Raw genomic sequence first — 24,625 nt, 5'->3', positions numbered from 1 at the left:
ACTCCAGAGTTTCTGCTATTTGAAAGAGGCAGGTTAATCCCTAATAGGAAGCTGCAATTGTTCTTTAAGATTGAAGTTAAGAAACATGATGATTAGAATTTCCTTATTGCTTTTGAAAATATATTTGTTTATTAATTCAGTGCTTAAAACTTGTCCATTGCTTATTTTATTATGCCCCTATTTTATTCTCTACAAAAGGGCATCTACTTATATTCTTTGAGTTTCTCAAGGGGCTCATACTTAGATAACTTTCGAGTCTAGTCTAGTGCAGTATGTTCATCTGCATTGGAACTTAACCTATATATAGGGATCATTGTTCCTTATTAAGCCATGCCATACACACAAGCATTCTCTTCAAATGCAAGATTGAATGTATACAACAGGCACTATTTTGTTACATCAGTGGTCAGGGCAAGCGCTACCACTAGGCCAACCTAAGTGGTGCCCCTGCCTGTTGATAATTGGCTGGGAGTACTGCGCTGGGCTATGATGTCACAGCTCAGCGCCACACTCCAAAGAAGTGAAGATGCCGCCACACTTCTCCCCATTGGTAGATTTTTATATTTTTACTAATTACTATATTATTTTACTAGTAAACAAAAAGTATTTTTAAATGACTGTCAGTAAAATTTTGGCATTCAATAATATATGGGTAAATGCACGTTACTATGTTCATTTCATTTAGAAGCTGAGACATATATAATACACCAAATACCATAGCACAAATCTGTTTTCATACGTACACAGAATTTATACAATATTATTATATAGAAAATCACTGTAGCCAACACTGTGCAGCTTCAAACTCATCTAGACGAGTTCAGTCCTGGATCAAAAGGGTCAGCAATACATATTTATATAATGGAGTATAAAAATCCAATTATCACTGGCACATTGGAATTTGACAAATATGTTTAGTGTTGCAGCACAGTTTTAATAGCAATCCACTGAGGGGCGCTGGAGCACACATTACTGCAGTAAAATGGATAAACACCAAAAGGCTAACGCACTTTATAATTTTTTTTATTATCCTTGGGAACAGCTGAACAGCTTTGTGTGTGTTATGTATGTGTTTTATATCTTAGCATTCAATAGCAGCAGAAATGTTAAACCCTCCACCAGCTGACTACAAAGCTAATCAGGGAGAAATGCAGTTACTCAAGCATTGCATCTTACCAAGTAGCTGATACTCCCTTCAAATAGAGCTTGAAAGAGCCTTTGTGACCTTATCACCTGTATACAGTAATACCATAAATCACTGTGGACAATCGCTATGTGTTATTTACAATGGAGAGTAGGTTGCATCATGCATATGCTGGAATATAATAATTAAGGGTAAGAGGGACACACAGCACACACTATTTAGCAATATTATATAGCATTTCTATTAAAAAAAGCAGTCTACTGATCTTATAGGAAAATGATTAAATAATATAATTATTGTAATACATGAGGAGTGATATAAATATAGAGATAAAGTATAATTTCACTGACCTAAATTTCTTGTGAAATGTTGAAAGCAATCGTATAGAAATATTAACTAAACAAAGGAAAAATTAAGCTAGTTAATGAATGATATGAACCATATGTAGTATATGACAAACATAGCACATGCAGTATGCTATAGTATTATAAAATTTGGTTTAAGTGTATCAAACTTTAACATTTCACTTTTTTTATTATTATCATCATAGATTTGTAAGGCGCCATAGTGCTCCTTATCTCCATACAGTAGGGAGAACAGGACATACATTAAACAGGGACATACAAGATAGACAAAATATATGCAGACATGAAAACAAAGGGTATGAAGGACCCTGCTCATTAGAGAGCTTACATTCGATGTCGAAGAGGGCAAAGCTGAAACAAGAGGAGTAAATGTGGCTCAGAGTGTAGATTGGGACAGTTGTGAGGGTGCATTAGTGTGAATAGTGTTATTGGGGATAAGGTCACTTCTAAAAATAGAGATGGGTTTTCAAAGAGCATCTAAAGAAATGAAGGCTGTGGGAAAGCCTGATTAGGCATGGTAGGAAATTCCATAAGGTGGGAGCAGCACTGGAGAAGTCTTGTAGGCGGGAGTGAGAGGTGGTAACCACAGACTAGACAAGGCGAAGGTCAGAGGTAGATCTAAGAGGGAGGGAGGGAGAGTATTTTGATATGATATTTGTTATGTATGAAGGGGTGGTGTTGTAGGTAAGGGTGAGTAATCAAAATTTGATTCTCAAGAACACAGGAAGCCAGTGTAGGGATTTGCAGAGTGGTGCAGCAGATGTGGAGCAGTGAGAGAGGGAGATCAATCTTGCAGCAGCATTTAGGATGGATTGAAGTGTGGATATATGGGTGTAAGAAAAGGGTATATTCTGGCAATGTTTTTAAGGTGGAGTTGACAGGACTGGGAGAGAGTCTGGATGTGATTAATAAAGCAGAGGGCGGAGACAAGTGTGACAATAAAGCAGCGGGCTTGGGAGACTGAGGAAATTGTGGTGTTATTGACAGTGAGGGAGATTTAAGGACAGGTGGTGACTCTGACAGAAGGGAAGATACTAAGCTCTATTTTGGACATGTTGAGCTTTAGGTAGCGTTGGGGCATCCATGTGGATATAGCAGACAGACAGTTGGTTACACAGGATAGTACAGAAAGGGAGAGGTCAGGGGAAGAGATTTAGATTTGGGTGTCATCAGCGTAGAGGTGGTATTGGATGCTAAAATTAACAAATTAGTGCCCCAAGAGAACAGGCGTCCAATGAAAAAAGTAAAGGGCCTAAAACAGAGCCTTGTGGGACTCCCAACGAATAGTAGGAGTGAAGAGGAGGATGTGCCAGAGATATAGACCCTAAAGGAGCGGTTCGATAGGTAGGAAGTGAACCAGAAAAGAACTGTGTTACAATAGCCAATGGAGTGAATGGTGTGTAGGAGAAGAGGGTGATTAACAGTGTCAAAAGCAGCAAAAGTTTCGGGAGAATCGGTCCCTGGACCGATTGGAGAAATGACCCTCAGACTTTGCAGTAAGTGGATCATTGGTCACTTTTGTGAGAGCAGTTTCAGTGAAATGTTGGGCAGGAAGCCTGACTGCAGAGAGTCCAGAATTGAATGAGAGGAGAGAAAGTGAGTCAGGCGTTTGCCTCCAAACTACTTGAGACATTAATGTACAAAGGGGAGGTAAGAAATAGGGCGGTAGTTAGAGAGAGGCTGGATCGAGAGATGGTTTCTTTAGAATTGGTGAGATGAGCGCATGTTTAAAGAAGTATGGAAATATACCAGTGATGAAAGACAGGTTGAAGAGGTGAGACCGAGGTTGGCATGCAGTGGAGGAGAGGGAACTGAGAAGTTGGGGGGGAATAGGGACAGGTTGTAGGGCGAGATGATGAGATGAGTGCAGAGACTTCGTCTTCAGTTGCTGGAGAGAATGAATTAAGGGTGGATTGGGGAGTGTAGGTAAAGATGGGTAGAGTGGGTGGAGTGATAATTGGATTTTTATACTCCGTTATATAAATATGTATTGCTGACCCTTTTGATCCAGGAATGAACTCGTCTAGATGAGTTTGAAGCTGCACAGTGTTGGCTACAGTGATTTTCTATATAATAATATTGTATAAATTCTGTGTACGTATGAAAACAGATTTGTGCTATGGTATTTGGTGTATTATATATGTCTCAGCTTCTAAATGAAATGAACATAGTAACGTGCATTTACCCATATATTATTGAATGCCAAAATTTTACTGACTGTCATTTAAAAATACTTTTTGTTTACTAGTAAAATAATATAGTAATTAGTAAAAATAAGGCATGAGGAAATATCTTGTTGAATGGTGTTGATATTGTCTTTGAAATAGGTGGCAAAATCATTAGCTGTGAGGGAGGAAGAGGGATGTGGTGCAGGTGGGCAGAGAAGTGAGTTGAAGGTGGCAAAGAGGCAAAGTGGATTAGACTGGGTGGCTATTAGAGGTTTGAAGAATGTTTGTCTGGCAATTGAATGGGCAAAGCTGTAAGATGACAGGATGAACTTATAGGGGAGGAAATGGGGATGGGAACAAGATTTCCTATAGTGGCGCTCTGCAGGTAGCGGGTGTGTTTGGTGTGTCATGGTTGGGGTTTGAATCGTCGGAGACTATGGGCCTGAGTCATTAAGAAGAGTAAAGCAAAAAAAAAAGGCGTAATTTTGCACCTTGGCAAAACCATGTTGCATTGGAGGGGGAGGTAAATTTTTAAAATGTGGAGACAGATTTATAGTTGGGGTAGGGCATGTCCTAGTAAAACTTTAAATTTAAATGTAAAAATAAAGCTATCAAGTATTTGTGTGCTACATGGAAAAGCAGGCAGTATTTTCCTTACATGCAAAATTAAGAATTAATTTGCACCCCTTGCATTGTAACATGGCTTGTCCATGATCAAATGTACTCTTTTTTTTTTTGCCTTGCTCTCCTTAATGACTATTGTCCTATATGTTGTAGCTGGAGTTGCATTGTCTAGGGCTGAAGTGAGTTTAACTAATTAATGATTATAATAATAATAATAATAATAATAAATCCCATTTATGGACAATAGCTATGTTCTGTGATTATGAAATAGAGAGTCCAGTCACAGCATTGTGCCCCGTAGTTTTCTATGTAGCAAGGGCACCTGGCACCCATGCATAGTCATATTAACGGTGCTTAGCAATGGTTACGTCTGTCATTTCTCCAGACTCTCAAATATACATATCCCTTAGTCCCACTCATTTATACAAGGCAGCTCATACAAGGAAGCTATGTGTCAGCTTGCAATCACGTTAACAGATTTACATTTGCCAAGAAATAAAGCTCAGTGGTTTTACTAAGCATTTGTAGAAAAATAATATAAATGTCATGTGAATTTAAACTCCTCTTCTGCAAAGGGTATAATTTTCTTTAATGCTAAAAATATTATGAAATGGCACTGCCATTAAGTTTAAGTAATTGGGTATAACCTGGAATCACTGATAAGGTTGTTGATGTGTCAACATACAATTAGAAGTACACTTTATCGCACGTTCTGTGGCTCACCTATTTCATATTTCACAGAATACAGCCATTGTCATTAAATGGGGTTTATTATTATTATTATTTTTATTATTATTGTTATCATTAATTTGTACAGTACCACAGTGCTAGATAGTGGGAAAAACAGAACATACATAATTGAGGGACATACAAAGTAGATAATATAAATGCAGTCATGAAAACAATGGGTAGGAGATCTTACATTCTAATTTGAAGAGGGCACAGCTGAAACAAGAGGAGTACAGGTGGCACAGAGTGAAGATTAGGACAGTTGTGAGGGTTCATTAGTGTGGGCAATATTGGTGGGAGTAGGGTAAGCTCTAATAAATAGATCAGTTTTCAGAGAGTGTTTAAAGGTTTGAAAGCTGTGGGAGAGTGTGATTACGCATGATAAGATGTTCCCTAAGTAGGTAGCAGCACAGGTGGAGTGAGGGGTGATGCCAGAGGCAAGGTGCTGATCAGAGGTAGACTGAGGGTAGCGAGATAGGAGGGTATTTTGTGCTGAGATTTGGGATGTATGAAGGGGTGATATTGTTGAGGGCTTTTTAGATAAGGCTGAGTAATTTGAATTGTATCTTTAAAGAGCAGAGCTGTAGCCTTGGGTGATGATGTGGGGGCCCCGCAAATACAGAGGGTCACCCGCAGGGGCCTTAGTGGGGGAAACTGAAATTACTGGGCTCTCCTCACCTCGGGGCCCCATAGTGGCCATACTCCCTGTACCCATGGTAGTTCCGCCACGAAGAGAGTGAATACGAGTTCTGATAATATCTTTGATAAGATAAAGGTGTATTCTGGCAATATTTGTCATGTGAAGGCGACAGGACCAGAAGGGGGACTGGTTGTGAGGACTAAAGCAGAGGCTGGAGTAATTGGAGACACCAAGGCAGTGGGCTTGGTAGACTGAGGACATTTTGGTGCTTTTGATGATGAAGGAAATCTGAGGGGAGGTGGTGACTCTGGCTGGAGGGAAGAGAAGTTCTGTTTTGGACACGTCTTAGATGTAGGTAGTGTTGGGATATTCATGTGGATATAGCAGAGAGACAGATGAGTTACATGAGATCGTACAGAAGGAAAGCGGTCAAGAGAGGAGAGGCTGATTTGGGTGTCATCACCATAGAGGGGGTGTCATAATAATGTATCTAATGTATTCTTGTTTGTTTTCTATGTATGTATCCTTCAATAAATCTCACTGCATCTGTTTTCCTCAGCAATGTGTAATTGGGGAAATTGTGCTACTAGAATATAGTTAATGTTCAAACAAGTCCATTTCATCTGCAATTGAAAGAAAAAGGAATATGTAAAGATCTTATTCATTGTTATGTGGCTGTTTCTTGAACTTTATACAGTACTTTTCTTAAACCAAGACAAATGTAATTGCATTGGCTCACAAATGTTGTCTTTATTAGCACAGCACATCTTGCTAATTCCTTTATAGCTTTAGTACATTATCAGACCAGCAAATGTCACCTCTTTGTTGGATGGACATATTTTTCCTGGGTGCACTGTGGTTAGAACCCTTCCTGGGCACTTCAGAGCACCTTCAGAAGACCATTGCTTGTTCAACCCCTCTATCCCCCTCCATAGTCAGGCAAACAATTATGAGTAATGGGAGGTTTATTAAAAAAAAAGTGAAAGGTCTTTATATAATAATCATATCAAAAGGAAGTGTTCATGTGCCAGCCACAAGAAGATGCCTCCTGTAGAAACATATTTTATAACACTATCAAGTACAGTGCAAAGTGCTCCGTTCAAAGCAAGAATGTGATAGATCTGAGAGATGCTGTGTACTGCAAACACAGTGCTGCTCACTTTAGATCTAAAAGTTGACAGGATTTCAAAATATGTACATACATATATTCAATAGTAAGAACAGCAAATGTCATTCTGCCACAAATCACCTTCCATTACAGTATGTGACATGTACACTGTCTACAGTATATAAAGATCTTGCACCAAATAACTAGACATGCACATTGTGTTTCAAATATGATGCCATGGCACCTTTTTGCCAATGTTTGTGCTTGATGTACTTTCTGCTAAACTGTAGATCAGGGTTTACAGATCCAGACTTGCAAACACTTACATTTCTTTCTCTCTAGAACTATAATGTTTAGCAAAAGAAAGGTGTGTGTGTGTGTGTGTGTGTGTGTGTGTGTGTGTGTGTGTATATACATACATACATACACACATACACACACACTATACATAAAAATCTTTTAGTGTTTGACAACCTTATTCAACCTTCCCAGCTGTGTTTTGCAAGTCCAAGGATATAGTTTCAGATAAAGATAGTGACACAGATCTCCTACGTATATCTATCCCTGTTGATTCTGAAGGGCTAACACACTGTGCTTCATTAGTCTTACAGACAGGAAATCTTGGGTTCATAATACAATTGCTCTATTAATAATAGTTTTAACTCAAACGTGTTATACTGCTAAGATGCAAAACAGTTGTTTTTATAGCTGAGAACGTAGCCAAGACTTACATGCTGTAGGCTATGAAAGTATGTAAAGTTTCACAGTTTAATTTTATGAATGTTTCTAATGATATTCCAAGTAAGAGCAATGTGTTGTGTACTTTGGCTACGTGTTGGCTTTAATGAGAATGCAGCTGCAGTCTCATCATCTGCAACCTGTTTGTTTTGAGAGAGAGAAGCAAACAGTGATATGAGAAACAGATGAAAGAGACACAGACGGGACGTGGATGAGAGATGGGATAAAGGAAAAGACTGTAAAAGAATAGGACTCGCACGTAAATAGAGAGAAGAGTGTTAACCAGCTCTGGACATGCTGCGAGAATAAGCAAATACGTTTCAGCACCAGGGAGAGCGACAGAGGGATGCAGTTATTCTGTGTAACGCCTCTCTTCCTCCCACTTCCTTCTGTCTCACTGACTGCCCCCAGCCTCCTCCTCTCCTGCACTCCACGGCTTCATTTCAATCAGGTGGCTGTTGCTCTTCAACATTAGTGAAAACCTAGCAGGAAAATACTCGCAAAACCCCCTCCCTCTCCCTATACACACAAAGGGGAGAAGGGAAGCAGGCAACGTGCTCTGAATGATGTGTTGACTCTTTGAGAGTCCTCTCACTCTCTCCCTCTGTGGACTGTTGGCATGCAGCCTCTACAGCCAATTGATCGGACACCTCAGGCTGAAGAGTGATTGGGAAGCTGTTCGCCCCAGTGGTTGTTTCTTATTAAATGCTAGTTGCCATCACATAAGATCTCTGTCGGATGCTTTACTTTTATCTTTTCTGGTGCAACATTTATGGGGCCTGTTTGCTTGTTTTTTTGTTATTTTTTTTCCTTACCTTCTTCTCCAATTGATTTCTAATAAAAGGGGGTTAAGAAGCAGCTTCTAGAGATACTTTCTGTTGTGAGGCTGCAGGATCTGACTTATGGCTTCGCTGTATAAGAGAATAACTGGGAAGATAAACACCTCCAGATCTTTCCCCATGCCACCTGAAGCAAGTCACCTCTTGGGTGGCCAGAACGCAGAAGAGGACAATGCTGGGAAGACCACCTCACGCCCACCGCAGGAAACCCGACCCTCTTATCAGTACCAGCCACGGAATGACTGTGAGGAGGAAGATGTAAGACGTTTGTTGTTATTATACAAAACCCCCCTTCCCCTTTAAAGTGTTGTGTATGTTCTTGCTCATGATCTGTGTGTCTGGCACCCCCAGTGGCCCAGCCCCCTCTTTAAATGCCATTGATAGGGTTTCTAAATGATTAATTCAGCGCTTCAGGGTTTCTTGAGGCAACCAAGTCAGGTTTAAATTGCCCGTGTTTTACTGATGACTGGTCCACTGCACCTTGTAATGTGAACTTCATTGATTTGCAAATGATGCAGAATTAAGGGGATTATGATACAACTCAATGTTTAACCCTTGCAGTGCTATAAAATGGTTTAACACCTTTACCAGATTGTTAATGTACCCAAACCCTAAGTATCAGCTAAACCACTGGAGAAAAAAAAAAACTTTGCTAAGAGAGAGGCCCCTTGCCATTTTTTTTTGAGTTGATTAACAACTGCAGAGAATAAAAATAAATTATTTTAATATATTCATGCCAACTAATCCCAATGTGCCCTACCTCCTGGATATGTAAGATATTTCAAAGGTAGTATTTGCATATTACCTTAGTAACCAGTGACTCATTCAGGACACCCTGTTTTGTGCTACAGAATGAAACAGAATCACTAGACATTGATCATTGCTGATAAATCATTTTGCGGAGGCCTACTTCTGCTTTGTCATTTAAACAAAGCCAGCAGCGATAGGGTTTAACTATACACAAACAGATATGTAACCCAGAATAAATCAAATGCAGTTGACATAAACAACACATCTCTGTAGAGATATTTCTTTCAGCTTCTACATATTCTGCACCTCTAGAAATATAATTCTCAGTGCCATATAAATATGTGCTCATTTTATTTTATCATGTCTAATGCATGCTTTATTTAAATAAGGGTTCTAAAATAATGTGTAAATTAGGCATTATATATAGTAGAATTCTGATTTTGTTTTAAATCCCCTTTTTTGTCCTAAAAAATGCTTGTCATGGGTTTTTTTTTTATTTAAAAATATTGTATTTGTAGTATTTTAAGTGATTTTGCTATAGTAGCACACCACTTTTGGCAACATGCGGAATAACACTTGTGGTGGAAAACTAACTAACCTATGTATAGATATTACCGTATATAGTACGATCCCTTACTGTCTGTGCTGTAGGTGGTGCTGTCGGAGAAGAAAGCAGTGTGTGCATATCAACAATTACATATTTGCTTATTCCTACACCCAACACTCCACTCCCCCCCCCCCCCCCCCCGCCGCCCCACTCCACTCCCCCATCTAGCTTACAGATATTTTTAGTCTGTCTCTTTGACAGATGTCTGGGGAATCTTTCTTTGATAACGCAGTGCTCAGATGCAAACAAAAAAATACATTTAGCATGCAAATTCTTATTATGTTTGTGGTAGCTGGAGTTTAAAACTATTTATTTTCAAAGATGCGTGGCAAAAACTGCACTGCTCAGAAGTAATTACACTGTTTATGATGCATTTGGCACTTGTAGTTTGGGCAATCTATTTCTCCTTTTTTATATATACACAACTTCCTAGGGCAGAGGGTTAAGTATTTAAGAATCATCTTATCTTTAGTTTTCATTAACTTTTTATTGATTTTAAAGGGTGTCTACCTTGAGAACAAATGGACACAGTAATACAGTTTTCTGCAAGACCGCCCAGCCATTTCCAGTGATCGCTCTCCTGTGTTTTTAAATGTTTTAATTAAAAGGCGTGCAATAATTCATTTAAGGGCGTTCACAAATGCTAACATAGGGCAGGTGCATTTAAAACATGGTGCATTCTAGGCAGGCTTTGGTCACCCACATTATATCATGAACACGATTATAATTGAATATCTGTTGTACTTTAAATACTTCTCTTTAATAAAAATATTTAAGAAGTCCCAGACAATATGAACAGTAGTAGTTCCCAGACAAATGTTTAAACTGTGGGCCTGAGTCATTAACGAGAGTAAGGCAAAAAGAAGAGTACATTTGATCCTGGACAAACCATGTTACAATGTAAGGGGTGCAAATTAGTTTATTATTTAGCATGCAAGATAAATACTGGCTGTTTGTTTTTTCATGAAGACACAAATACTTGATAGCTTTATTTTTACACTGAAATTTAAAGTTGATCTAGGACATACCAAAACTATAAATCTCTCCCCTCATTTTAAATTTACCCCCTACCCCCCTCCAATCCAAAGTTACTCCTTTTTTATGCTTTGCTTTCCTTAATGACTCAGGCCCTGTCACTTTACTTGGAAATTAAAGTTCTTTAGTAACTAAAATATAGTTATTTATCAAAAGTTGATACTGTATATTAATTAATACTTTCACAATGAGGGACAAGGATGTAATATTGTGTGATTTGTTAAAAGATGTGATAATTTAATGTTTAGTATGTTTTTATTTTACGTTTGTTATAAAGAGTTGGGGGGAGATTTACCGATGAGCGGTTTTGTAAAACAGCCGTTTTTGGAGATTCTGTTTGCCACTTTGAAACCGTCAGGTTTACTAAAAGCAAAACCACAGAAAATTGTCATTTTTCAAAGCACCACAGTACAAATCGCCATCTCACTTTTTAACATGATGCGAATAGAAACCACAAGATTTATGAAGCTGCTGTTTTGCAAACCACCAGAAAATCATCCACGAAAAGAGGTAGTTGTCAGAGGTGAGATTGCTAAAACATTATGCTTTTTGACATATCTTGCCATTCAGAGCATTAGAGGAAGCACCAAGGACTTATGAATTATGGGGACAATCATTATTTATTAATTTATAATAAACTTATGTGGTCACATGTCATTCTTAATTATATTAAGTGGCAAAATTTTTGTTCATTGTATTAAGGGACTAATATGAATATATAGCTATATTAATGGGGAAAAATTATATTTGATTGCTAACAGGGGCAATACTTATTTATAATGGGGGGCACATTTATTATTTTATGATTTATACTGCACACACATGGCACTATATGCACATGGGCGCATTTCACATTGGTCCATTAATATAAAGAACAATATTGTTGACACTTAACGTAATGAAAACTGAAATGTGATCTCATGATGAACATTTGTTTCCCTCTTTAATAAATAATGATTGCTCCCATAATTCATAAGTCAATGTTCTTAATTGCAAGAATTGCATGTTGTTTGAGCCATCTAGTCTATTATAAACAGGTATAAAAAAAATATTTTTGTTGGGTGGTTCTGGCAATTTTGACTGAACCGCTGGCGGTTTAGGTGTTTTGAAGCTGCCTCACGTGGCGATGGTTTGGATTTCAGCCTCAAACTGCAGTATAGAAAATGTGGACTAGTAAACCGACTGACATTTGCAGCGATGTGTGATGGCTTACAAACCACCAGAAAATCAAATCCTTGGTAAATCTACCCATTTGCACTGTAGTTCACTGATGCCTGGCAAACTGGAGGCCAGGCGCAGTTCTCTCAAACTGGAGGCCAGGCGCAGTTCTCTCAAACCCGGAGGCCAGGCGCAGTTCTCTCAAACCCGGAGGCCAGGCGCAGTTCTCTCAAACCCGGAGGCCAGGCGCAGTTCTCTCAAACCCGGAGGCCAGACGGAGTTCTCTCAAACCCGGAGGCCAGGCGGAGTTCTCTCAAACCCGGAGGCCAGGCGGAGTTCTCTCAAACCCGGAGGCCAGGCGGAGTTCTCTCAAACCCGGAGGCCAGGCGGAGTTCTCTCAAACCCGGAGGCCAGGCGGAGTTCTCTCAAACCCGGAGGCCAGGCGGAGTTCTCTCAAACCCGGAGACCAGGCGCAGTTCTCTCAAACCCGGAGGCCAGGCGCAGTTCTCTCAAACCCGGAGGCCAGGCGGAGTTCTCTCAAACCCGGAGGCCAGGCGCAGTTCTCTCAAACCCGGAGGCCAGGCGCAGTTCTCTCAAACCCGGAGGCCAGGCGCAGTTCTCTCAAACCCGGAGGCCAGGCGGAGTTCTCTCAAACCCGGAGGCCAGGCGGAGTTCTCTCAAACCCGGAGGCCAGGCGGAGTTCTCTCAAACCCGGAGGCCAGGCGGAGTTCTCTCAAACCCGGAGGCCAGGCGGAGTTCTCTCAAACCCGGAGGCCAGGCGGAGTTCTCTCAAACCCGGAGGCCAGGCGGAGTTCTCTCAAACCCGGAGGCCAGGCGGAGTTCTCTCAAACCCGGAGGCCAGGCGCAGTTCTCTCAAACCCGGAGGCCAGGCGCAGTTCTCTCAAACCCGGAGGCCAGGGTTTGAGAGAACATGTTGTTCTCATGTTGTTTGTGCCCCTTTTTTCCCATCTTGTCAGGGAAATTAACATATGTTTTCATGTGCTCAGGCAACTGTACAAACATAAATTACCTCTCCCTTGAAGAACTTGTGTAGCACGCATGTTGTTATTATTATTATTATTATTATCATTTATTTGTTAGGCGCCACAAGGTATCCGCAGCGCCGCACACAGTACTAACAGTAGACTATACAGGGTGAAACCATACAGAACAATGAGCAAAAAGTACCAATACTTCAGAAACTCCGGCCAGTCATATGCAGTAAAGACGGAGCGGAAGAACAGGTATGGAGACAGGAGGGGAGGGGGCCCTGCTCATACGAGCTTACATCCTAAGGGAGGGTAAACAGACCAGGCACAAGAGGAGCCAGTTGAGGCAAGAGGAGAGAAGGGAGGACGAGCAAAGGGAGGAGATGGGGCTTAAGTAGATGGTTGGTAGGCTTTGAGGAAGCCTACCAACCATCTTGAATAAGCTGTATATTACATATACGTATGTAATATACAGCTTGATCATTATCACACATTTAAACATCGAGGCATCTGTTAGACATCATTTATCATAAGTGCATTTTTATTTTGTATTTCTTTTAGTAACTGAACAGTCATAGCATACTTATATTATTATGTCAGATACATATAAAGCAGTATTAACAGTGTTAAATAATTTCTAATTAAGCACCTATTACCTTTCACAATTTGAGAAAAGTATTCATGTTTATGTTAATACACCCTGCTAAGAGAGGACGTTACTGTAAGGCAACGAAGAGGTTAAGTGTGGTCATCACACAAATGCGCTTTTAGTTAAACTGGCATCTCTGCAGGTTTGTGGAATACAGTCACAAGCAGCTGTAACCAAATAACTTGTTCAATGCTTTCTGCTTTTGTTGCATGTCAATAAGGTCTCCACTTTGTCTAGGTATTACAATGTGATTGACACTTGGAACATGTCAATCACACTGCGAGCAATTGTAACATCATTGCTGGGTGCTGACTGCCAAGGACAGTGATAGGTAACAGGTGGTCCTAGGTCCGCATGCGACCCTCAGAGCTTTCATCTGTGGCCCCCAGCTTCTTCCTGGTTTATTCACCTGTGGCCCCCAGTTTCTTCCTGGTTTATTCACCTGTGGCCCCCAGCTTCCTCCTGGTTTATTCACCTGTGGCCCCCAGCTTCCTCCTGGTTTATTCACCTGTGGCCCCCAGCTTCCTCCTGGTTTATTCACCTGTGGCCACCAGCTTCCTCCTGGTTTATTCACCTGTGGCCACCAGCTTCCTCCTGGTTTATTCACCTGTGGCCACCAGCTTCCTCCTGGTTTATTCACCTGTGGCCCCAGCTTTTTCCTGGTTTATTCACCTGTGGCCCCCAGCTTCTTCCAGATTATTGTCAGATTTGTTTGCAATATCTTGTAATACTTGTTTAAAATGTCTGCTGATGGGTTATTACAGATAATGTGTCTCTTTCTTTCTTTAAATGGTTTGTTTAAAGTTATTACTGAGGTTAAGTGTAATGTGTGACCCTATTGAAAGTTATAGGGTCTGTATTTGGAGCCCCGGAAGAATACCAAGTTGCCTATCGCTGGTCTAGGATGTATGCCTTAATACTGCAAGCACAGCTAACGCTATGTAACAAAGATGACTGCATTACTGAAGGGCCCTATATTAGACCAACTGTGGTACTAGAATATGAATGTAGCGCTCACTGTTATCTTTTTTTTTTTTCTTTCTTATCTAACGATGACATGTTAGAAATGTACATTTGCAGCTTTCTGTAGCTGCTAGAAATAAAAGTCTATCTATCTATCTATCTATCTATCTATCTATCTATCTATCTATCGGTTCAGAGTGAACTAAGTAGAAGTGTTTAAACATGCTGGGCCCATAAGCAGGAAGTGAATGGGGCACATGCTTTGACAGAAGCCACAGCCATTCAAACTGGTGCCACATTCAGTCGCATACGCAGATGTAAAAAAACGTATTATAGGAAGCATGCCCAGGGCCTGGCTGGCAAGTTTTAGCCCGGGGGGGGGCAAGATTTCACTAAGCAACCGATTAGGAACATTTTAAAAGAAAACAAAATGCAGGTGGCCCAGTGACCCAGCCCAAGGTAGCCCACTATGGGACCAGCCCAGGGGGTAGATGTCCTCCTGCCCCCCCCAGCCCGACCTGCCCTGAGCATTACACACTATTCAACTCCACACAAGGCCCTTGACCTCAAGAATCTTGCAGTCCTCCAGTGCACACTTTCTGTGAAATAATGAGGTCAAGTGTCTACTGATCAGGTAAAGGTGTGGAATCATGGGGGACCCCACCAAAGTGCTACATGATTGGCCTTAGACAATCTCCCGTCATTAGTTAGCAGCAGGGGACCTCCAGATGACCAGGCCTTCGGGTTATACTATGTCCATGATGTGGTGTAACATCAGGAGTCTGTATCTCGATCTGATGATGGAATAGATCTTTCTCAGCTGACCATGTTTCTTATATGTAAGATGACATTTTCCCGTCACCAATAATTATTTTGAACAGCTTTGTTTACATAGTGAGAAACACTAGTAATGCCACGTAGGCAAGTATTATTTTAATAATAGTTTTTTCATTTGAGCTGATGTTTAATTTAAACAGATTAATCACTATGGCAACTCCCACTCATTAAAATGTATTGACACTATACAGATAACAAAGGTTCTTAGCACAGAATGGAGTATATCCATATGTTCCACTGAACCCATGTATGGGTAAAATACTCCCAACTAGACATTATTCTTTATTATTTTACTGTATTAGGTCTCATCCATCATTATTTCTGCTCACAATACAATATTTTTTGTCACCCCTGATATACCCAAATTAAGAGGATGAGTGGGGTTAGGTTCCTAACATTATTTGGTGCATAAAATGAAGTAAGGCTGGCAATTTGGAATCTAAAGAAAATGCAGGTAACGTAGTTGTGCCGCTTTTTTTTAGAAGTACTGGTGATCCTACAGATTAATAGTGATCTGATCAGGGATAAGCACATGACTTTATATGGGGAATGTTTAAAAGGGAGTTTTTGATGGGCACCAGTGCATACATATACACAGATATGATGTTCATGAACCCTGCCCTAGTATACTACACAGGCTGGTACAATAAATGGCATTAACGGAAGGGCATTTTATCAATGCCAGATGGCCATAAGGAGTAGTGCATGTTACATGTTGTGTATTGGTTGCAGTGGATCCCAAACTTTCTCAGTTCGAGGCACCCTTAGGGTCTCCATAATTTTTTCAAGGCACCCCTAAGCCAAAATAATTACCAATTAGTCCCCTGCCTTGCTTACCACAGGCCCAGGCTGTGGCACCCCTGTGAGATCACCGTGGCCCTTCAGAGAGCCGCAACGCACAATTTGTGAACCACTGGGTTATGGGATTACACGAGCCTGTACTCTCCTCCTTACCATGCCAGTGCTGATCTGGGCATCTGAACTTTAGTTAAAAGGGGCTGCTCAGTCCTTTCGGTATCCCAGCTAGGTTTATAATACAATAGTTTTATGCTGCAGTCATTTCATGTTCTGCACTTGGCACTGATTTCTCTGCCGGGCAATGATAGCACAAATAAATATATACAATCCTCAGCTACTGAGGCAATGACGGAATCCTCTGTGCAAATCACCAATTTCTAAAATTAGATTGGTAAAGGAATAACAAATATTAATGCACAGCTATTAAAACAGTAATTGAAATAAATACATTATTAATTATAAACTGAAATAGTGTTCACAGGGCCGATGAACAGTGTAAATCTGGATCCTGGGTAAAAAAAAAGCTAAGAATTTCTGGTGACTTATAGGAAAAACCATTTGTTAGAGTTGCCATTGTCATTGTCAAGCTTTGATTAATGAATCTATAAGACACACTTTTCACAAGGTAACTGGAAACAGGCCTGATTCTATAGGCTTAACACACATAATAGATTATGTCAAATAATTATTTGTATGCACAGGCACAATATTGGTATATATTTTTGTGAATATTAGCATACTGTACTTAATGTTTGTTTTTGTTTTTTAAAGCAGCATAACAGATTTCAGAAATTGTAGTGAAACAGTCCTGTATTTTTGGAGGATTGTAGTGTGTATGGTATGTTTAGTAATGTGCAGTGTGCTTCTCCTGATGAGCAAGGGCTGTCCATGGTACTGTAGGGAAGAATTCTGCATCAGTGCATAGTAATACAGGCACAGCATAGGACCGATGCTTGATGTCATTCATGACAAATTGGCTAAAAGCCACTCTTTGTGATTCGTGACCTTGCCCAGTGACAGTACGATAAATGGGCTGCTCTGCATGTAAACTCATTTTCCAAAACATCTTAGTGGCAGCAGATGGAAAGATTATTTTATCAGTGAAGGTGAATGCACTACAGGCACATAATATGAAACATTGTACAGATGTCTTTGTACATTATACAGACCCATGCCGCTGGCGGTTATTCCCACTTGTATACATTATAGTGTTTTATAAAAAAAAAAAAATTAACTGCTTTGCAAACGAACTTGCACACATTTCAATTTGACCAGTTCTTTATATTTCTGAAAACAAGAACTGAATGCTAAACAGCTGGGTGGATCTATAACAGACCTTTGATGCCAACCCATAGTTTACAGGAGGTACCGAAGGTTCACAACAGACTGCTTTGGTGTATTCTACTGACGGGATTAAAGATGCACATATTTTTAGACTTGTAGTTGTATACTTTTCATAATGCGTTAAGCTATATGTCTAAATGTAGACTTGCTGGAGAGATCAGTGCCCCATCTATATCCTGATGGTAATCAGTGTTCAGCAATAGATAAAGTGTTCTTGAATGCTTATTATTGGATAAGGACATTATTGTCAGCTTTGAAGTCCATGGTGTCTGGTAGATTACAGGTAAAATTAGATCTATTAATATGACATATATGTCATCATCAGTTTCCCAGTAAACGTGCTTTAATGTCTGGAAACTTGTAACAAAGTCTAATTTGTTTGCTTTTAAACGTAGCAAATTAAAAACATTTTTATTAGTTGTCTTATTTCAAAAACCACTTCATCCTTTCATCTGTTTTAATACTTACATGGCTTCATCCTTTATTTGTTTTACTATTGCACAGAAGACTACTTTTGTATACAGCTACCCTATTGTGCTCTTCCCATTGTACACAGAATAATGATCTATCCACTCCTGCAACATCACATAAGCACAGGAGTTACGGGCATGATCGTACTGTTATTAATGTGATTAAGGTAGAACTCTGCCTTAACATAACATTTTCCCAATAACCCCAGCTAGTAGAACTGTAGGGGTCTGATGCGGAAGATCCCCGCAGTTTTGGCTAATATGCACCACTGACAGCTCTACAATGTGCACGTCTTCCAGGAAACTGAATTCGGGCATAGAACAGTTGTCAATGCAGCTAATTGGATGACTGCTGTGGCTTGTCCGATCGGCTGAATTGACAGTTCTACTAGATGTGGCAGTGTTTATTGGGAAAAACTTATGTTCAGGTGGTTCACCTTTAACTTAAGATGCAACATAATTATAAATAAAGCTGAGTTCCTAAACCTTCCCTGTTGTTTATAGTGTATTATTAGCACCAGTCTGTACCTATAATAGGATGGTCTTGGTAAAGGATAAAATAATAGGGATACATGTACAGTAAGAATGTTCATTTGTTATTGTGACAGTGTTTTCGACACCATAGAGGGGAAGATTGATACTAGTGGCCTAGCATGTGGCTGACAGAATTTCCTGCTGCCCACTGTACAATTATCAGCCCATCTTATATAGCTTTTCATTTTTTTCCAATTTCTTTGGGGTGTCATTTTGATTAATAGGCTCAATATTTGCTGGCAACTGCCAGTGTACGTGGAGTAAGATGTGCTCTCTGATTGTCTGTTACCTGCTCTCTGAAGATTAAAATTCTTAATTGTAGGGCCATATAAATACTTGTTGGTAAGATGAATATTCATGTCCTTTTTACGACATGTTTGTTATAAAATTCATAATTAGGATGTTAGAGAAGTATTTCTGAAATACGCATTATGTCTAAATGTAAATAACTATTAATGCATAACAAATTGTTACAACCTAGTTTTCAGTTTTGCATACATTAAATTTTGTCAACCAATGTGAGCAAAATTATTGGATGCAAGATTTATACAAGAAACTCTATGGGGTTTAGTAACGGTTATTTATAGCTCCTATAAATTCTGCATTGCTGTACAGAGAATACAATGGAGCTTACAACGCATATTTCCTACCACACGGACACACTAGGGTTAATTTCTTCCAAAGCCAATTAACCCACCAGTATATCTTCGAAGTGTGGGAATAAACGGCACCTATAAGAAACCCACGCAAATACGGGGAGACAGGCAGTTGCACACAGATAGGGCCCAGGTTGGAATCGAACCCACGATCCCGTCACTGTGTGGCAACAATGCTAACCAGTGTGCCACTGTGACATTTATTTTCAAAAATGTAAATATCCAGCATAGCATATTTAATTTTTCTTGAGTGTTTCTGTTTTCCCACAACGGATCATGTCCCCATTATGTCATTTAATATAAATCTGCTCAGACAAAATATAGGCTTATTTAATAAGATCTACGGAAAAGCTAATTGCAGATATGTTCATCATTACTCTTATCAGCTAGCACAATTCAACAACAACAGATCTAAGAGCTACATAAGCCGACATACCCACCGGCGTTTGATATGTGTTTTTAGAACAAACGCGACCCTTAAGCTTTTGTTATGCACTTTTTACTAGCATTTTATAGATGATTGTATGCTTTTAAAAGCATTGCAATGTAACAAGTGATGGATATGAAACAAGTAGCGTTACCTCACCACCACCACAATACAATGTATTTAAAAATGCAAATGCATTAGATAACATGTATAACAGCAATTAATGTCTCATCTGTTTACATGCATGTTACATGCGTTACATGCATGTAAAAGGTATAATGCCAACACCAGTGGGAGCGTACCCTAAGTTTGCTACATATCCCAAGTACCTGTTTCCACATAATGTCTGCTTTAACTACATGTTTTCAATATAATGTTTTTTCTGTTTTGTAATGTTGATCACATTGCTATATACAACAATTCTGCAACTATTGTGGATAATGCTAAAAGTCCATTTTAGCATTGTTCACAATTCACTATTCAATTCATCTTGTACACAGATTACTTTTGCTCAACTTTTTTAAATTTCCCTATTTTTGTGGCATTTTGCAGTTTATTGGTCTGAAATGTGTCTGTCTGTGAAAGCAAAAAAAAAGTTATCTTAAAGTCCTATATAATCACATTTGAATTACTTCATTAATTAGCATAGGCTAGCCAACATTATGAGGTATATCTACTAAACTGCGGGTTTGAAAAAGTGAAGGTGTTGCCTATAGCAACCAATCAGATTCTAGCTATCATTTATTTAGTGCATTCTACAAAATGACAGCTAGAATCTGATTGGTTGCTATAGGCAACATCACCACTTGTTCAAACCCGCAGTTTAGTAGATATACCCATGTGTGTCTGTCCCACGTTTTTGGGGATTATTGTGGCTATACCACACTCTGGATACAAGGAGATTGTTATTTTCCATGCAGACAGCTCTGTCAGAACAATTACTCTTTCCACATCTATCATTCATGCCCATCTACGTGCATCGCTGAAATAATTATCTCATGACATCACAAACAGGAGAGATTACTTCCTATTTGAAAATAACTTTTTTCCTTTAAAATGGAAATATATATGGTGTTTGAAGTATTTTGTAGACAGCTAAATGTTTGCAATCCTGGGAGTTTTCTTTTTACTGTATGTATTCCAGGACTGTTACACTCGCCAACCTCTGACAACCAGCGTAGTAAGCAGTTTTTGTTTGTAGCATTGTAAATAATGACCTTAAATACCCTGACTAGCACCACAGCCTCATAATAAAGCTCATACTGTTTTGCAATTGGCTGATTTCTAAAGAAAGTCTTGTAACATTTCCAAAACTGGGATAATTATCGCAGAGTTATAGAACGGCTTAAAGTAATGTGGAAATGTCAGTCTTTTACTCACCGAGCACTACTGAATGAATCACTTAGAGTCATGATTTGCTGTTGTATAACTTATAAATATAAACACTGTTATTTGAGGTGATACTCATGTCTAGGCATAATGTACCTTATATAATTAATCTGTGCACTGTATTGAAAGACACAAGTGTCGGTGGCTTGCCATTATATTATTATTATTATTATTATTATTATTATTATTATTATTATTATCATCATTGCTGATTTGTAAGGCACTACATTGCTTCGCAGCTCCGGGCAGCGGTAAAACAAGACCTACCTAAAACAGGGACATTAAGTGTAGACAAAATTAAATGCAGACCTGAAAACAAAGGGTAGCGTGAGTCCTGCTCATGTGAAAGATTACAGTTTAATTTGAATAGGGCACGCCTGAAACTAGTGTGGGTAGTACAGGTGGGAGTAAGCTCAAATAAATGGGCTTTCAGAGATCATCTAAATATTTGAAGTCTGATCCATTATAGCAGCACATTTGACCTTGGTGTGCTTTTGGGCATACTTGCCAACTTTACAAAGTAGGTTTCCGGGAGCCTGACGGGGGAGGGAGGTGGGCGTGATGGGGATGGGGCTTCAAAAGTGTCATTTTGGCCCTGCACCGCGATTCCAGGTGAATCGCTGTGTTTTTGACCTAATTCTGCCCACTTCACTAGGAAGTGGGCAGAATTCTGCCACATGCGGGAGATTGCCACACTCCGCAGTCCGTGAGACTCCCGGGAGAGTGTGGTGAGTTGGCAAGTATGCTTTTGGGCCGACAGATGATTTGGACAAACACAAACACCACTACCATGTACTGTAAAATGGACTAATGTCCTTCTCCTAGCTCTGCAGGCTTTGTAATTCAGGACTGGCAAAACGTTTCCCTTTGCCACTGGTGGTGGTGGGTGTGAGCGGAAGGACCAATCACCATCTACCTCTTGATAGTGGCTTGTGATTGGTCCTCATGGTCACCCTTCCCCCAGTTATTATAGGGGGAGCATACACTACTAATATTTTACAGTAGGGACTAGTGCAGCTTCAATACAATGAATGGATTATAGATGTTAAAGAATAACATTTATATATTTAATATTTTTGACTTTCACAGTACAATAATGATTAGTTCACAATTGTGCTGAGTGTCCTCTCAGGAGCCTAGAATATAACAGATGGTTTCTGCGAATGTTCAATATCTTACATACTATCTTCATAGTAGTGTGGTTCCCCGAACTGAAGTATATTTACAATATTTCTGGTGTTCATTACATTACAACAGTATGTTTGTCATATATTGTCATTAAATAAACCAAAGCCTTGTACAGTGTATAATGTTTTTCTATGGCTTCTATGTCACAGTCAGCTATGTTAAAAGCAAATCTTACATGTTACCCCCAAAAAAATCCCTTATTGAACCAAATGTACGTTGCTATGGTATTAATCTTTGGCACAACCCTCAAATGAATTACCTTGTAATGGCAGGCTAGATATTTGTCAAGGTGTGATGTAAAAAAACAAAACAATTTGTGGTGTTCACATTTCAGAGAAATGACCTGTCAAACACTGCGCACCATTAGCTGCCTGAGATGTGAGCAGAATATAGAAATGTACGTATTGCTGAAAAAATCTTGAGCTGGTTATAATTAGAGATGCTCACTGACCCCCGTGAACTGGTTTTAGTTTGAAAATCTGGCTTAGTTTCGTGTTTTGGCAAAACCACCCTCATGTGTTTTTGGTTTTGGATTTTTTAGAAAAAATCCTAAAATATGCTAAAATCACATAATTTTGCTCTTTTTTTTGTTCCTACATTATTATTAACCCCAATAACACTAATTTCAAGTAATTTGCAGTCAATTTAGACCACCTCACAGGTCACAATATTATTTTCATACACTTTCGGACAAATACTGCAGCGATCTGGCTGGATGGTAAGCGACAGAGCAATGACACAAACACACGGCAGATCCTACCACATCTAGGACACAGTGGCACACAGCAGTGACAGAAAAGAAAAATGGGGGGGGTCTGCCCTCCCTTGCACCCCTTGCTATCTTGGATCTTAAAAAGGAATTCAAAACTTCCGAGATCCCACGACGTCACCATGACGTTTTGCCTAATTTTCGATTCCAAGGGCGCGCGACAGTACCGAGCCGGCTCGGCTCAGTACTCGGATCCCCTAAGTTTCCGAGGAACCGAGCCTGAGCATCTCTAGTTATAATCATGTAAAAGAGTAATTGTAGCCTTGAAAGAGTTAACTAGCCATATATTTGGGTAATGTTCATTAACTCAACAGTTGTCACACTTTAAATATTGCCATGCCAAAATTCTAAAATTGATAGTGATGACTGTTGCAGTTAAATAGGATAGATAGGACACATGTTTTACCATTGACAGTTACCTCTTAGGGTGTCTGCACTGTAGTGGCTGCCTCTATGGGCATGGTGGGACCAATCAAATCACACCACTTAGTACAATTTGATCCAATATTCATTAATAGACACTACATAGGAAATTAATAAGAGGCTGTCCATTAGATCATCACAGTTAGGTTACCACGTAACTATACACATAACCTGGTTACACATATGGCAATTACCTTGTTTTGCTGAATTGGCAAAAAATCTGGATTTGTTGCCCATTGATGCCTTCCAGCGAGAGCGTCATACGGATTCCTATCCCCAGTTCCTTGAGATGTTAGACTCTAGAAAGTAGAACAAGTTGAGTGATTGCCCCACAACAACACTCCTTTCTAGCCACAAGTTTACAGTCTGTTATCCAGCAGATGTGTCCTAGTTCCCAGGGTTTATCATGATTAATATTTCATATTTGCATATCATCATGACATCTGTAAAGCAGGGGGGGTTACAAACAGGGAACTGAACATATTTACCATGTCACCTGCGTCACTGAGAGCACAACTGTCCACAGAGTGGCCCCCTGGCTGCATCCGACCTTCATAGAAGTATTTTATTACCCCCACAAGAAACTGTGATTAAAATGATAATTAGTTGCATCCTAATTAGTTGTATACGAAAAGGGCCTAGATGCAGATAATGATGTTAAAAAGTGCAGGCAGTATATAGTAGTGATAGTGTTAAGTTTTATATATGGAAAGAATATATATAGCTCAGTAAATCAATAACAAGGGATGATCATAAATAAATTTAATTTTACAATCTATGAAGGAAACAAACACCTTGAATGGAAATTGGCTGAAAAAGATACCATTTAATCAATTTCCATCCAATCATTTTCAGACGTGATGGTTGTTATGAGAAAAGACACAACAAGGTATAAGGACATTTTGTCAATATTTTCTGATCATAAAAAAAATATCAGTTTAAATATCCATATTTATTTGGTTAGTATTGTCTGTACGTCATTGTTGCTCTTGTCATGTTTACCTCCAATGAGGTTAGCCCAAGAACAGCTCTCTGTAGATAAAACACGTTCTTTACTCACAATAATTTATACAACAAGCATATCAATAAAAATTGATGAGTAGTAAAGAAAAACCTCTGCAAATATGGATATTTTTCCAAAAAGGTGTGTAAGATACAGTCAATATGTAGATACTAGTTTACTTTTCACTTATCACTTAAGATATAACATAGGAGAATGGAGAGATTAAAAATGGAAGTACATGTACAGTATACACCATCATCGCCATGTCTCCTCCTGTGCAT

The 24,625-nt window shown here is 39.4% G+C and overlaps 1 protein-coding gene across 3 annotated transcripts in view; it reads left to right on the top strand.

Moving 5' to 3' along the window:
• DPP6 (dipeptidyl peptidase like 6) overlaps window positions 1-24,625 on the top strand; it is a 936,540-nt gene that overhangs the window by 233,217 nt on the left and 678,698 nt on the right. The window contains exon 1 of one of the 3 annotated variants that reach the window (XM_075212134.1): window positions 7,607-8,613. The exons of the other annotated variants lie outside the window; for them this stretch is intronic. Within the exon in view, the coding sequence (XP_075068235.1) occupies window positions 8,419-8,613 (195 nt within the window). The 5' untranslated portion in view covers window positions 7,607-8,418. Of the gene's footprint in view, window positions 1-7,606; window positions 8,614-24,625 lie in introns of those variants that run through there. 3 annotated transcript variants of the gene reach the window in all.

This window comes from Mixophyes fleayi, chromosome 5, assembly GCF_038048845.1.
Source record: "Mixophyes fleayi isolate aMixFle1 chromosome 5, aMixFle1.hap1, whole genome shotgun sequence".
Classification (NCBI taxonomy): Eukaryota; Metazoa; Chordata; class Amphibia; order Anura; family Limnodynastidae; genus Mixophyes; species Mixophyes fleayi.
The sequence above is the reverse complement of the archived record's forward strand: the minus strand, read 5'-3'. Positions and strand labels throughout refer to the sequence as shown.